The sequence below is a fragment of the Gigantopelta aegis genome, chromosome 4, assembly GCF_016097555.1.
Source record: "Gigantopelta aegis isolate Gae_Host chromosome 4, Gae_host_genome, whole genome shotgun sequence".
NCBI classification, from domain to species: domain Eukaryota; kingdom Metazoa; phylum Mollusca; class Gastropoda; order Neomphalida; family Peltospiridae; genus Gigantopelta; species Gigantopelta aegis.
Genome location: NC_054702.1, coordinates 93,782,189 through 93,796,168, shown reverse-complemented (window position 1 = coordinate 93,796,168; position 13,980 = coordinate 93,782,189). Strand labels below are relative to the sequence as shown.

Genomic DNA, 13,980 nt, shown 5'->3' with positions numbered 1-13,980 from the left:
TGTTGCAGACCACCTTTTATATAATAATAATGATGATGGTGCCTTCCCCTGTCCTCTCCTCCCCACACCATGTAATGAATTCTGATAGAGATAATCTAGAATTCAACTCAGAGACAAAATCATAATTTGGCTCCCTCAATGAACCCACCACTCTAACCACTAATCTACACGACCCGTTCAATGGCACAAATTGTCACAATGATAAACATTTACAAGTCGGCATCTCAGTTTTCAAACACGCTGTAGTTGTGCGCTTGCACACAGCTAATCTTCGCTGTCTGTTCTGAACAGAGTTTAAAGGGACATTCCTGAGTTTGCTACATTGTAAGATGCTTCCGACTAATAAAATATTTCTACGATTAAACTTACATATTAAATATATTTTCTTGTTTAGAATATCAATGTATGTATATTTAATGTGTTTCTGGTCATCTTAATATTTGTAAGACGCCCAAACTGGATTTTGTCTTCAAAGAATTTCGTACGTACGAAAAAAAATATATTTCAGGAAATAAAATGAAATTTAACCTGGCACAATTATTAGAACGATCAGAAACACGTTTAATATACAGCCACTAATATATTATGCAGAAAAATGTATTTGATATGTAATTACAATCGTTAAAAAGTCTCTGTTAGTCGATAACACCTTAACAATTGCAACAATGTTAGTCGATAACACCTTAACAATTGCAACAAACTCATGAATGTCCCTTTAATTGCAAGTCGTTAGTAAGAATGTTAAAGAGAAGTCAGTTTAGAAGCCTTCCTCTCAAATGAACTGTAAACTCACCCTAAGATTCCAATAACCATGCTACCCCCTCCATAACACAGTCGTCTCCGCCCCCCCCCCCCCCCCATCATAGTATACACTGACACGCCTTAAAACCCTTTATAACAGGACATTTACCATGGTGGGAGTTTGTTTGCCTTGGCTCCCCTGATATAAAATAATGGCTATGTCAGAGCACACTGGGTTGGAGTTGTGACTGGTTTGCGAACTCGGGACCTGTCAGCCTTAAAGCCAGCGAATTATCCACTACCACACCTTAAAGGGACACACCCTAGTTACGGCTAGTTGTTAACCATTACGGCGTTGTTTTTCGCTATTAAACCCAGTTTTTCACAAATAAAATTTCACTTTACTTATCGTTTATTATTTAGAATATACATTTCCATTCACCTGAAGTGTTTTTTGGTAATCCTGGTAATCCTGGTGTTTGTAATACCACAAAATGCATTTTTTGTATTTCTGAAAAACGGACTCGCACGTTTAAGAAAAAAACCGTTGAGCAGACAAGGTCTAATCTATACTCTTCAAAAAAAGAAACGCAAAAGGGTACAAATGGGTTATAACTCCGATTTTATGTTTCCTACCGGTTCATGCTTTGTGAATATAAGGTCATTGCATGTCCCAAACACATTCCCACGGTTACATTCGATAAAACGCAGCTACTGTACAATAAAGTTCCAAAATGTGAATATTCGCAAAAACGCAGCCACGTGCAAACCACGTCTCCACTGCACGTGCGTTGTCTGCACGTGCAACATGAACACCGACAGTATAAAAGTGCAGGGTGTTCGCTTGCCTGGCCTCTGTATCTGGCCGACACTTGACAATCCAGGACATGCCACGTCTCAGTGAACCGCAGAGAAACAATGCCATCGGCCGACTAGACGCAGGCGAATCCAGAACGGCCGTTGCCAGGGCATTCCATGTGTCCCCAAGCACCATCTCCAGACTGTGGGACCGTTACCAGCAACATGGATCAACACGTGACCTCCCTAGATCCGGTCGACCACGGGTCACTACCCCCGGGCAGGACCGCTACATCCAGGTACGCCACCTTCGGGAACGATTGACTACTGCCACCTCCACAGCCGCAGCAATACCAGGTTTGCGCAGGATATCCGACCAGACCGTACGGAACCGCCTACGTGAGGTAGGAATTCGTGCCAGACGTCCAGTTCGAGGTGTCATCTTAACACCACGACACCGTCGACTCCGACTGCAGTGGTGCCAGATTCATCGACAATGGCCTCAACTGCGATGGAGACAGGTGTGGTTCAGTGACGAGTCCCGATTTCTGCTCCGACGTCATGATGGAAGATGTCGCGTGTATAGGCGTCGTGGTGAACGTTATGCGGCAAACTGCGTGCAGGAAGTGGACAGATTCGGCGGGGGTAGTGTCATGGTGTGGGCAGCCATCTCACACACTGGCAGAACTGACCTGGTCCACGTGCAGGGCAACCTAAATGCACAGGGCTACATTGACCAGATCCTCCGGCCACACATCGTTCCAGTTATGGCCAACGCCAACGCAGTGTTCCAACATGACAACGCCAGGCCTCACACAGCACGTCTCACAACGGCTTCCCTACAGAACAACAACATTAATGTCCTTCCTTGGCCATCGATATCACCGGATTTGAACCCAATTGAGCATCTATGGGACGAGTTGGACCGACGCCTCCGACAGCGACAACCACAGCCCCAGACCCTGCCCGAGCTGGCAGCAGCCTTGCAGGCCGAGTGGGCCACCATCCCCCGGGACGTCATCCGTACTCTGGTTGCTTCAATGGGCAGGCGGTGCCAGGCAGTTGTCAACACACGCGGAGGCCACACCCGGTATTGACTCCAGATGACCTTGACCTTGGTGGTGTGTCCTATCACTTACTCACAATGGACTAGAGTGAATTGTGAACAATCCTGCAACATTTGGTAATTATCGGACTCACCATTCAATAATTAAATCAATTCTCCAAATGTTACGACAATGTGGTTTTGCGTTTCTTTTTTTGAAGAGTATATTTTTAGACGGGATATTTCCATTTCAATGTCACAGACGTTGGTATACCACGTGACCGTTATCATTTTGGTTCGGTTTGTTTTCTCGTGCACGGTTCGCGCAATCAACCTCCGATTTGTTGTTGTTCATTTGTGAGAGTTTTCTTCACAATTCGTGAACATTTTCAGTAACAATAAAGTTCAGACAAGTAAGTATCTCAATACAAAACGTTACAAACCCTTAAAACCAATAATTTTGCGAGGTCCTACGATATCTGGAGAGGGGATACAACCAGGACAGAACAGTTGGAACATGTCCAGGAGAGGTGAAAAGAACGCACCCCAAGTCTGTGAAATTTGTCGTGACGTAGGCATTGTTGTGCTTCGAGCGACATCTACCGGTGACATCAGAATACAAACTTTCAAAATTATTTCAAGCAATTGGGACATGGGGATTCCCATTGTATTTATCGATATAAAACCTGCTTTTTTACTCCATTTGATAAAAACGTGATCTAAGTGTGTTACAGGTTTGTAGATTAACCAAATTATAATTTATTTTCGCTGGATGGAACTAGGGTGTGCGGCTTTAAGGTCGATTTAGTGAGATCTGTTTGACTGGTAATAGCTGGCCAAGCCACACCGCCAAACACATTTTGAAACCTTACACTACCCCTGCTGGGCCGAACCGCACAAAACACCAATCTGTCGACCCATTGTTAACTGATCAATTATTCATTGATTCAAATCTTTGGCGTCTTGATGATTTTTCTATCAGTGGTATAATATCAGCATTAGTTTCAGTATCGTCAGTCATTTAGTGTCTTTCCGTAAAGCTTCAAGGTGGTGTGATTATTAAGGTACGTTTTTTGAGTATGATTTTTTTTTTTTTAAAGAATATTGCAAGATAATATGGACAAGTTAAACACTATCACGGTGGTATGTACAGAGTTCACCTTATTTAAAGAGGATTTCTAAACATTTATGTACTCTTTTTTTTTTCCCTCAGTCTCAAATTGGTAAAGTAATTTTGTTTCTTAATTTTCATTTGACTAAAGATTTTATTTTTAAACGTTTTATAGAATAACTCATAATGACTGTAAAATAGTCAGAACCTATATGGGTGCTTTGTAGAGGTTCAAAATGGGGGGTAAATACACATGCTTAAAAATAGTTAATCACCTTGATTTTGTTTAATGTTATTACGGAATAAACTGTATTCTGATTCGTCTTTATATTAAAAATAATATCGGTATTATGTTTACCTTTCTAGCCTATATCACACCTTGTTATTTAAAACTTAACACATTTTGATTGTAGACAATACTTGGTCATGAACGTGATTGGTATTCTTCCAGTGTGTATCACTTGGGTGAGTATATATATATTACATTTAATACAAGTATACTAGTATATAATATGTACTGTCCAAGTTTTCATTTAACTTCCCACAAATCTTCATATAACTGCAGATACTGTTTGTGTGATCCACGCTATGTGACTTTACCCCACTTTTCTATACAGATATGATAACCATTTTACTCTTTCTTTTAATTTTGTGTACTTTTGTAACATTGGATGAAATAGGTTACTTGAGACCGCGGTAGAAACAAAACAAAGTGTATAATCTTGAAAACAGTTGAGTTGGTAAAAGATCCACACTTTTACAAACAAGGCTCTTTTAAATTTTTAAGAACGGAATGTCGATATTAAAATTTTGTTACACGGTTTTCTTGCATTATCTTTTGTTTTATTATGTACAGTTTAAACATAAATTGAAAACCAGAAATAAATTTAATAAATATACATGTAATTATTACTTTTTAACTATCTAATTAAAATTATCATTTTAAAAAGCATCCTCGAAATAACATAAATGTCACTTTTGTAATACTGCAGATCTTGGTGAGCGCAGGTGATCACATACCAGAAGGACACAACCTTACTGGTAAGTAACTATAACATGACGTGTATTGTAATTCCACCGGCCTCGGTGGTGTAGGGGTTAATCCATCGGAGATAAGGTTGGTATGTACTGGGTTCGCATCCCGGTGCCGGCTTCCACCAGAGCGAGTTCAACGACTCAACGGGTAGGTGTAAGGTCACTACACTAACTTCTCTCTCACTAACAACTAACCTCTAACCCTTCGTCCTGGACAAACGGCCCAGATAGCAGAGGTGTGTGTGTCCAGGTTAGCGTGCTTAAACCTTAATTGGATATAAGCACGAACATAAGTATAAGTGAATGAATAAATTTGTAATTTCTATGTTTATCCGTCCGATTAATGAATAAAAGGTCTTAATTTTTTCCATGTTAAAACTTGTTCTCAATATAAAACAATAACAACATTCGGTTTAGTTGACATATAGCTCTACAGCTGATCACTAGAGAACATCCACGTGTCATCAACAAGTAAAGTTTGTTTTATTTAACGACGCCAGTAGAGCACATTGATTTTTTTTATCTTATCATCGGCTATTGGACGTCAAACATATGGTCATTCTGACACTGGTTTTTTTTAGAGGAAACCCGCTGTCGCCACATAGGCTACTCTTTTACGACAGGAAGCAAGGGATCTTTTATTTGCGCTTCCCATAGGCAGGATAGCACAAACCATGGCCTTTGTTGAACCAGTTATGGATCACTGGTCGGTGCAAGTGGTTTACACCTACCCACCGAGCCTTGCGGAGCACTCACTCAAGGTTTGGAGTCGGTATCTGGATTGAAAAATCCCATGCCTCGACTGGGATCCGAACCCAGTACCTACCAGCCTGTAGACCGATGGCTTAACCACGACACCACTGAGGCCGGTTCCACGTGTCATCATTGCCTTCTTGTGTTACCTTCTTTGTATGGAAATGCAAATACAATTTCCCCTTGCTACTAAATTCTACGAAACAATACCAGCTTCGGTAGCATAGCGGTGAAGGCATTGGGTTTAAGATTGGTAGGTACTGGGTTCGCATCCCATTATCGGCTTCCACCCAGTGATTTTTAACGGCTTAGTGAGTAACTAAGTCCACTACACCCACTGCTCTCACTAACCGCTAACTCTTAACCACCAATCTCTGAGATGGACAGACAGCCCAGATGGCTGAATTGTGTGCCCAGGACGGCGTGTTTAAATCTTAATTAGAACGAAAATGAGGACAGCGGGTTTACCTTCTCCCACTAACCCATTAACCTCTGTCCTGAACGGACACTCCCAAGCCGTGAAATTGCATATCCAAGAGAGCGTGCTTGAACTGTAGTTGGATATAAAGACAAATATGAATATGCTCACTGTTTCTCAATTGGCTTGCAGTACACGTGCACTGCGGGAACGAGACGGTGGGTGGTTCTGTTGAAGTGATTAGCGATCTGGTCATCTCTGCCACGGCGACATGCTCGGCTGAATACAGGGACACCTTGACGCAGCTGGACAACGCGACACACCCAACACACATAATATCTGTAGTATACAGCGGGGACAACACCCGTGCGTGTGTGTTTAGCGTGAGTATGAAATTTAAGACGGTTTAAAAGCGTAGTCCCAATACAGAAATATAATTCAGATAAACAAATGATACTGATTTTAAATTTGCGCAACTATGTTCAGCGCCGTAGCTAGGATTTTTTGTTTGGTGGTGGGGGTGGGGGTAGGGGAGGCGCATCTGAATAGTTAATAGTCTAAAACTCCTTAAACGGTTAAGAAGAAAATTTTCTTTTTCCAGATCTTATCCCCCCCCCCCCGCTAGCTACGGCCCTACGGTGTGTTAGGAAGAATACTGAACGCCACGAATATAATATTGACACATATCTTGGATGTTTTGGTAGTAACAATAAACATGTGTAATATTTTCAACACCCAATTGCCGATGACTATTCGTGTGTTGGGGTGTCGTTAAACATTCATTCATTCGCGTAACATATTCAGAATTTTTAATAGGCAAAATTAAAAACAAACTCCACAATTAGGATTTTTATATACAATTGTGGTCATTGTCAATATGTTTTGCTCATAAAATTTACATTTTGATCACCTTTTCCCCCAGTGTATGCCTCCAACAATAAAAGGTAATATTTAATGGCTGGTTTAGTGACAAGTTATTGACAAAGTATTTATTTCTTGTGTACAGAAAAGAGAAGACGTGTACTCAATAGAGATTGTTGTAGAATGGCGAGAGTACCCCGCAGCTCCCCCCAACAAGGAAATCTACCACGTCAGGTGCATCTACAACGGCAGCACCAGCATCGGTCAAGTGAGCCACCCCGTTCTTAAAAAGTGGGTATAGTTACATATAAAGAAATAGGAAACTGAAATACAAGTCTACTGTTTCTTATAATACATTGATATATTTGTAGTTTATGTATGGAATTATATATGGTACCTTTTTACTGTTTACGTATGCTATTATGCACGTTTTATTAAATAATTTAAATATATTATCAATACAAATCTAAATTATTGCCGCGAAGTGTAAAACCAATATTAACTCCTTTATTGAAGTTGTTGAAATGCAGTATTTTCATGTGGTAATAAGAGGCTAAATTAAGTTATTTCGTCTATCATATCATATGCATAGGCCTACTAGTAAATTATTTCTTTACTCCTTTAGAGAATTAAAGAAGGAAGAAAATGTTTTATTTAACGATGCACTCGACATTTTATTTACGGTTACATGACGTCAGACATATGGTTAAGGACCACACAGATATAAAGAGAGGAAACCCGCTGTCGCCACTTCATGGGCTACTCTTTTTGGTAACTAGCAGCAAGGGATCTTTTATATGCACCATCCCATAGACAGGATAGTACATGCCACGGCCTTTGTTACATCAGTTGCATGGCTCGAACTTAAGAATTTGTCTCCCACAGCAATTTTTAAAAGAATTGCTATGGGTGAAACGGTCCACCGACGGCAATTTTGAGCCTGCGTATGGCAATTTTTTTTTTTTAATTGACATTTACAGTAAATAAACCTGACTGAAAGGCTATCTTGTTACATGTAGACATCTTTTAAAAGTGCAAATGTTAAATATTGGCAGATAATGTAAACCAGGTGTATACATTTCACCATTGTTGGGGAGCTTTACCGACGGCACAAAAGTGCCATCGGTGATGCTCTCTACCTACGGCAATTTATATCAACGACGGCAATTGCCGTCGGTGCCGCCATTAAGTTCGATCCCTGCAGTGGTGGAGCACTGGCTGGAACGAGAAATGGCCCAATGGGGCCACCGACGGGGATCGATCCTAACCCGATCGCGCATCAAGCGAGGGATTTGACACTAGGCTACGTCCCGCCCCCAGAATGAAAGAGGTAACAGCTCTGAGGGAGTCAGGTCATTATAGTCACAGAGGTTGGGTTTTTTGTTGTTTTTCAGTGTCATTTATCCAAGAGTAATCGAGGTCTACCAAGGCAAGCTATCGAAACGAAACTTCTCCCTGTTGCTTGTGGATGTTCTAAACCAAAACCTGGTAGGGGTCAACATCAGGACCGGAAAGACGGTCCAACTGAAAGCATTTGTTGGTCCTGATAGTAAGTAAAGCTATTGATTTTTTTTTTTTTTTACAAAATGATTTCTTCTGTGGTTGCACATTGGTCTTATTTTATTTAAGATGATTAACACAATGACACAACTTTTTAGATGCAACTACATCTGTTGTTATTTGTAATGAAAAGAAAGAAACAAATGTTTTATTTAACGACGCACTCAACACATTTTAATTACGGTTATATGGCGTCAGACATATGGTTAAGGACCACACAGATATTGAGAGGAAACCCACTGTCGCCACTTCATGGGCTACTCTTTCCGATTAGCAGCAAGGGATCTTTTATATGCACCATCCCACAGACAGGATAGCACATACGACTGCTTTTGATATACCAGTCGTGGTGCACTGGCTGTGATGAGAAATAGCCCAATGGGCCCACCGACGGGGATCGATCCCAGACCGACCGCGCATCGAGCGAGCGTTGTACCACTGCGCTACGTCCCGCCCCCTATTTGTAACTGATAAGACGATTTTGTTTTATTTGTTCAGCATCCATGATGGATCAAGGAGCAGGAGCCGGTCCTTTCAACATACGATCTGTAGGACGTGACGAAAGAACCATCTATCCAGTCTCGTGCGACGCTGTTGGCGCCACCCATGGCACGAGATACACCATTCTCAGAGCAGGGTAAAGTCCGATAACTTTTAATACTTTTTATTTTATTATAATAACATGCATTGATAACAGCACTGATATATTTTAAAGGGACATTCCCGAGTTTGCTACACTGTAAGATGTTTTCGACTAATAAAATATTTCTACGATTAAACTTTCATATTAAATATATTTTCTTGTTTAGAATATCAGTGTCTGTATATTCAATGTGTTTCTGGTCGTCTTAATATTTGTTAAAAGCCCAGTTTTGGATTTTGTTTTCAAATAATTTCGTACGTACGAAAAAATCAAAAAGGAAATAAAATGAAATTTAACGTAGTACAAATCTTAGAATGACCAGAAACACGTTTAATATACAGCCACTAATATTTTATGCAGAAAAATATACTTGATATGTAATTACAATCATTAAAAAGTCCGTTAAAAATTGCAGCAAACTCAGGAATGTCCCTTTAATATTTCTTCATAAATGTTTTTTTTAAATATCATGTACTAGTGGTATGAAACAATAGCGAATGGAGACCGTGACGTATTGTAACAACTAAATGTTTTCATGGCACTACTATATCATGGGTGAACCAGTTTCGGTGAGCATAAGCGTTCGGTTCTACAGCATATCAATATTTATAAACAGACAGTTGTTTTCCAAATAGTACTAAACTGGCCGCTATGCAGCAAAGTTCACAGCACGTGCGTCAAAAACTGTAACATGCATCAGCAGTAAATATTTTTTCGGTGAGTGAAACGTTTAGTGGTATAGCTTACAGCAAAAACTTTCCAACATAAAACTTTTCAGTGTTTTATCAAAACATGCATGTTGTTCAACAAAACATGTACTTAAACAATTTATAAAAATATATTTTAAATATTTTAAGACAAATTACAAAAAGGAATCCTTGAGAACCAATGTTAACAGACAAATGTTAACAGACAACATTTTAGGAAAACGAATATAACAACTCTGCTGTCTTGCAATCATGTTACAAGTTGAGCAAATGTATGGTTATAATGGTAAAATTGTTTGGTTAAAAATATAAGCTGCATTCTGAGTTTTAATAAATAAACAGATATCCAGAAAGATATTTGTTAAAACATATAAGGACCGTACATTTTTGGCAGGTATCTGTAAAGAGAGCTTTGCCAGCAGACAGTTACAATCATGTGACTTCAATAACAAAGTAGCAGTACAACTGAAAACAGACAGAAATAGTTTCTTTCAGATAAGTCTTTGAAAATCATAGAAAAAAAGGGTATTAAGAAATGTGCCGTATTTATGAGTGGGTTAAGTTCAATATTGCTTTCTTTGCTCGTTTTAACCTTATTTTTACGAACATTTCTGTGAATGTGACAGACATTTATTTTGCTTATTTATTATTACTTGCAAAAGTCAACGACGTGAACGACGTCAGAAATCTTCAAATGTACGTACTGTTGCGCACAAACGATGCAACCACCGAAACAGGTCCCTCCACAAACAGGTCAACAGACGATATTTGTTTTCTGGGGTCAATAAACTTTATTTTTAAAAAACCCCAAACCAACCCTTAACAGTACTTGTCTAGTAGAGTAGTTTAAGACTAATACAATTTATTTAAATGATTTATTAGGAATATCGGACATTCTTAAATTATTTTATTCTATATTTATTTGATGTTGTACCACTTGCTAAAGAGCGAGCTTTGAATTGTGTTTTCTTGTATTATAGGTGTGGTGACGGTATAGTGTTTCATCAAGACGCTGGTTTTTCAATCAAGAGAAACGTAGCCGAGAGTCCTTATTTTAAATATTTTCATATCGATGGAGATGATCAGATGAAATTTGAGTGCAATTTTACAGTTTGTGAAAATTGTGAAAATGAGGTGAACGTATATTCATGCACTTTTTATTTCTATAGTATAAATTAAACTTTTATAAGATATTCCAAGTTAACGTGCCCTGTTTTGTTTATATTCACGCACCTTTTATTTCTATAGTATATATTGAACTGTAATAAGATATTCCAGGTTAACGATCCCCATTTTGTTATGTACTGTTATATCCATGCACCTTTTATTTCTATAGTATAAATTAAACTGTTATAAGATATCCTAGGTTAACGTGCCTATTTCACCAAATGTAAAATGTATTCATTCACAATTGTTCTGCTACAATGCATTTAAAAGAAGAAAAACATTGGTGGGGCTTTTAATGTTATTTAAAAAAAAAAAATGTTTTTGCCAACTGTTAAATTTATTCATTCTTATTTAACTGTTCTATTAAAAACCACACACACCCCAACAATTCCGCTCGTTTTTTGTTTTCATGTTTTTTTTTCTACAATATCGTTGTCATGTGATTTATGTCTGGATTAATAGTGAATTGATTTTAAGTAATTTAATCGAGTTCTATTTTCTGCTGCCATTACAATGTCATGTGTTATTCATTACCTTTGTGCTTATTCCACTCTAAATTTTATGTTTATATCCAATTGCGGTGAAGACACGCTTCCTGGTCACACAGCTCGACTACACGTGCTTTCTGTGAAGGATTGGTGCTAAATGTTATTAGTTAGCCATTAGTGTGTGTATGGGAAATCTGTGATAGTGGCACTGAGCCACCTATAATAATAAAAATATTATATTGTGTGTCCCCCCCCCCCCCCCCCCCCCCCCCCCCCCCCCCCCCCGATCAAGACTGAATAAGCCTTGGAATAACTGGGGGATCGAGTTTGTGCAGGGGCTCCCCCCCCCCCCCCAGTGGCCGTTATCGACAACTTGGAAACTTTGGTACCTTTTAATAACAACATCATGTTGTGTTTAAATTAGATTTGATTGTCAGAAATATGTTGTTGTTTTTCAGAATTCTTGCTCAAACAAGCCCAAATCAAGCTTGAACCTGGATAAACTGTGGAACGAGTTTGTGCAGTGGCTCGCAAAAACAAAAATCAGCATACTTGGCAAACGATCAGTTCCAGGTATGATCCCCAGGTGCCCGAAGCCAAATACCACGCAGCTAGGCGAACACAACAGAATATTAGCACAGGCTGGCCATTCCACTGCCGTACAATATAAACAGACATGATAGAATGAATATGTCGTGAGACCATTTTCTGCAGGATCTCACTTACATGTACAGTTAAACCTGTGTTAAACAACCCACACAAAAATTGTAGGTTTACTAAGACAGCTAGATGTCTAATACAGGTCACTTTTTACTATCTTCGATAACTTTTACTGCTAGTATCGATGGTTTGAGAGAATAGTTAAGTTGTGTCTTTATAGAAGATGCTGTTTAATACTGGTAGCTGAATGAGCGGGTTTCACTATTACATGCATCTGATATTATTTATGACATATAAACAACAAAAGAAACGTATCGATCAGTATAATTTGTGTATGAATTATTTATAAACGACACATTAAAATATTCGTGTTTTTATAAAGTATAGTCCGTTACTCATGAACACGATTGTACAATAGTAAAATAGGTCGGAATATAAAAACGTATTAAGCTCTATTCGGAGATGATAAGTGCGTGGGAGGCACAGAGATGGTTATTTTATAGGTTCTGGTGTATTTTGGGTCGAAAGTTTTGTCCTTGTTTTTTGTTTAACGATACCACTAGAGCACACTGATTAATTAATCATCGGCTATTGGATGTAAAAAAATTGATAATTCTGACTCGTAATCATCAGAAGAAACCCGCTACATTTTTCCTAATGCAGAAAGGGATCTTTTATATGCACTTTCCCATAGACAGGAAAACCATACCACGGCCTTTGTTCAGTTGTGGTGCACTGGTTGGAACGAGAAAAAAACCGAGTCAGCTGAATGGATCCACCGAGGTGGTTCGATCCTGCGACGCAAGCACCTTAAGCAAGCACTCAACCGACTGAGCTAAGTCCCGCCCTTGGGCGGACATATACTAAATTCCACTGAAAACGCAATATTCTGATATATAGTTCTAAAAAGGATATGAGAAGGATTAATAATACATTTAACTTGTTTTGTGAAACTGGATGTATTCTCGTAGCCAATAACCCCCCCTCCCCCCCCCAAAAAAAAACCTTCAAGGGTCAGGATTATTATTTATCTTTAAACAACCTCGCACATGCCTTAGCAATAACAATTCATACGTGGTGATGCGTTTTCAATGGAGTTCAGCATATTTAGCGCCCGTGATGTCATATTTCATTAGAAGAATGCCTGTTTTAACCCCTTTGACGGTAGGCAATCCATTTTCTTGCTGAAATCTCAAATATTAAAAATCTAGGTCACATAGACGCGTCATGAAACAATTATAGCATCCCACGGTTATGCATTGCAGATAAAAGATGGCAACAGATGTGTGTTACATGAAGGCAGGGAACTATATCAGTTAATAACAAGAACACGTGATTAATAACCCTGTGATTATGTTACATTAGTATGAGAGGTGATAATCCAGGTTAACATTATTGTTTTACTTTCAGATTTGGAACCAAGCATTTGTGTCAAAAGTAATGTTATAAAAATAGAGCAAACCAGGTATTATTCAGATAACGGAAGCACGTTTCCGATAAACGATGTAGATATCCAGCCATCTTCTCCTGCCCAGAATCATCGCCATGAGAGTGACGTGGACAACACGAATGGTCAAGTGACAGGCGCCGGACAAGAGACTTCTGGATTGAAAACGGTCATCAGTTGGCCCCAGAAGGTCGTTATCTGTACCATGGGAATAATAATCGGCGCTGTCATGTTCGTTATTGTTATATGTGTTTGTCATGACCAACATATGTGTTCAGCGAGAGCTGAAAACGTGAGAATTACAAATGGAGCGATTTAATAAATATTATCGCATCTTCCATGGGTTTTTTCTTTGTTTAACTTTATTTTTCAGATATCGCACGTTTTTTGTGTTTGATTTATTAAACAGTTTTATTCAGCTGCAACTCAAACCGACGATATTCCAGTTTTCGAAGCACATCTATTTGTTAGATTTTTAAAATTATTTTCTCTCTCTCTCTCTCTCTCTCTCTCTCTCTCTCTCTCTCTCTCTCTCTCTCTCTCTCT

At 39.0% G+C, this 13,980-nt stretch overlaps 1 protein-coding gene across 1 annotated transcript; it reads left to right on the top strand.

Moving 5' to 3' along the window:
• Window positions 1-4,112: 4,112 nt before the first annotated feature.
• LOC121369636 (vitelline envelope sperm lysin receptor-like) lies at window positions 4,113-13,769 on the top strand. Its single transcript, XM_041494670.1, has 9 exons — window positions 4,113-4,160; window positions 4,688-4,736; window positions 6,094-6,284; window positions 6,908-7,053; window positions 8,157-8,311; window positions 8,821-8,959; window positions 10,653-10,806; window positions 11,786-11,900; window positions 13,398-13,769. The coding sequence occupies exons 1-9, from the start codon at window positions 4,122-4,124 to the stop codon at window positions 13,751-13,753; spliced, it is 1,344 nt and encodes a 447-aa protein (XP_041350604.1). The 5' UTR covers window positions 4,113-4,121; the 3' UTR covers window positions 13,754-13,769.
• The last annotated feature ends 211 nt before the right edge of the window (window positions 13,770-13,980 follow it).

What these genes read in the sequence shown, in the direction of transcription:
- LOC121369636 (XM_041494670.1), top strand. Translation starts at nt 4,122, where the DNA reads ATGAACGTGATTGGTATTCTTCCAGTGTGTATCACTTGG. An exon ending in TTCCAGTGTGTATCACTTGG is followed by an intron (nt 4,161 to 4,687) that starts GTGAGTATATAT and finishes GTAATACTGCAG; the next exon opens with ATCTTGGTGAGCGCAGGTGA. An exon ending in CCCGTGCGTGTGTGTTTAGC is followed by an intron (nt 6,285 to 6,907) that starts GTGAGTATGAAA and finishes TCTTGTGTACAG; the next exon opens with AAAAGAGAAGACGTGTACTC.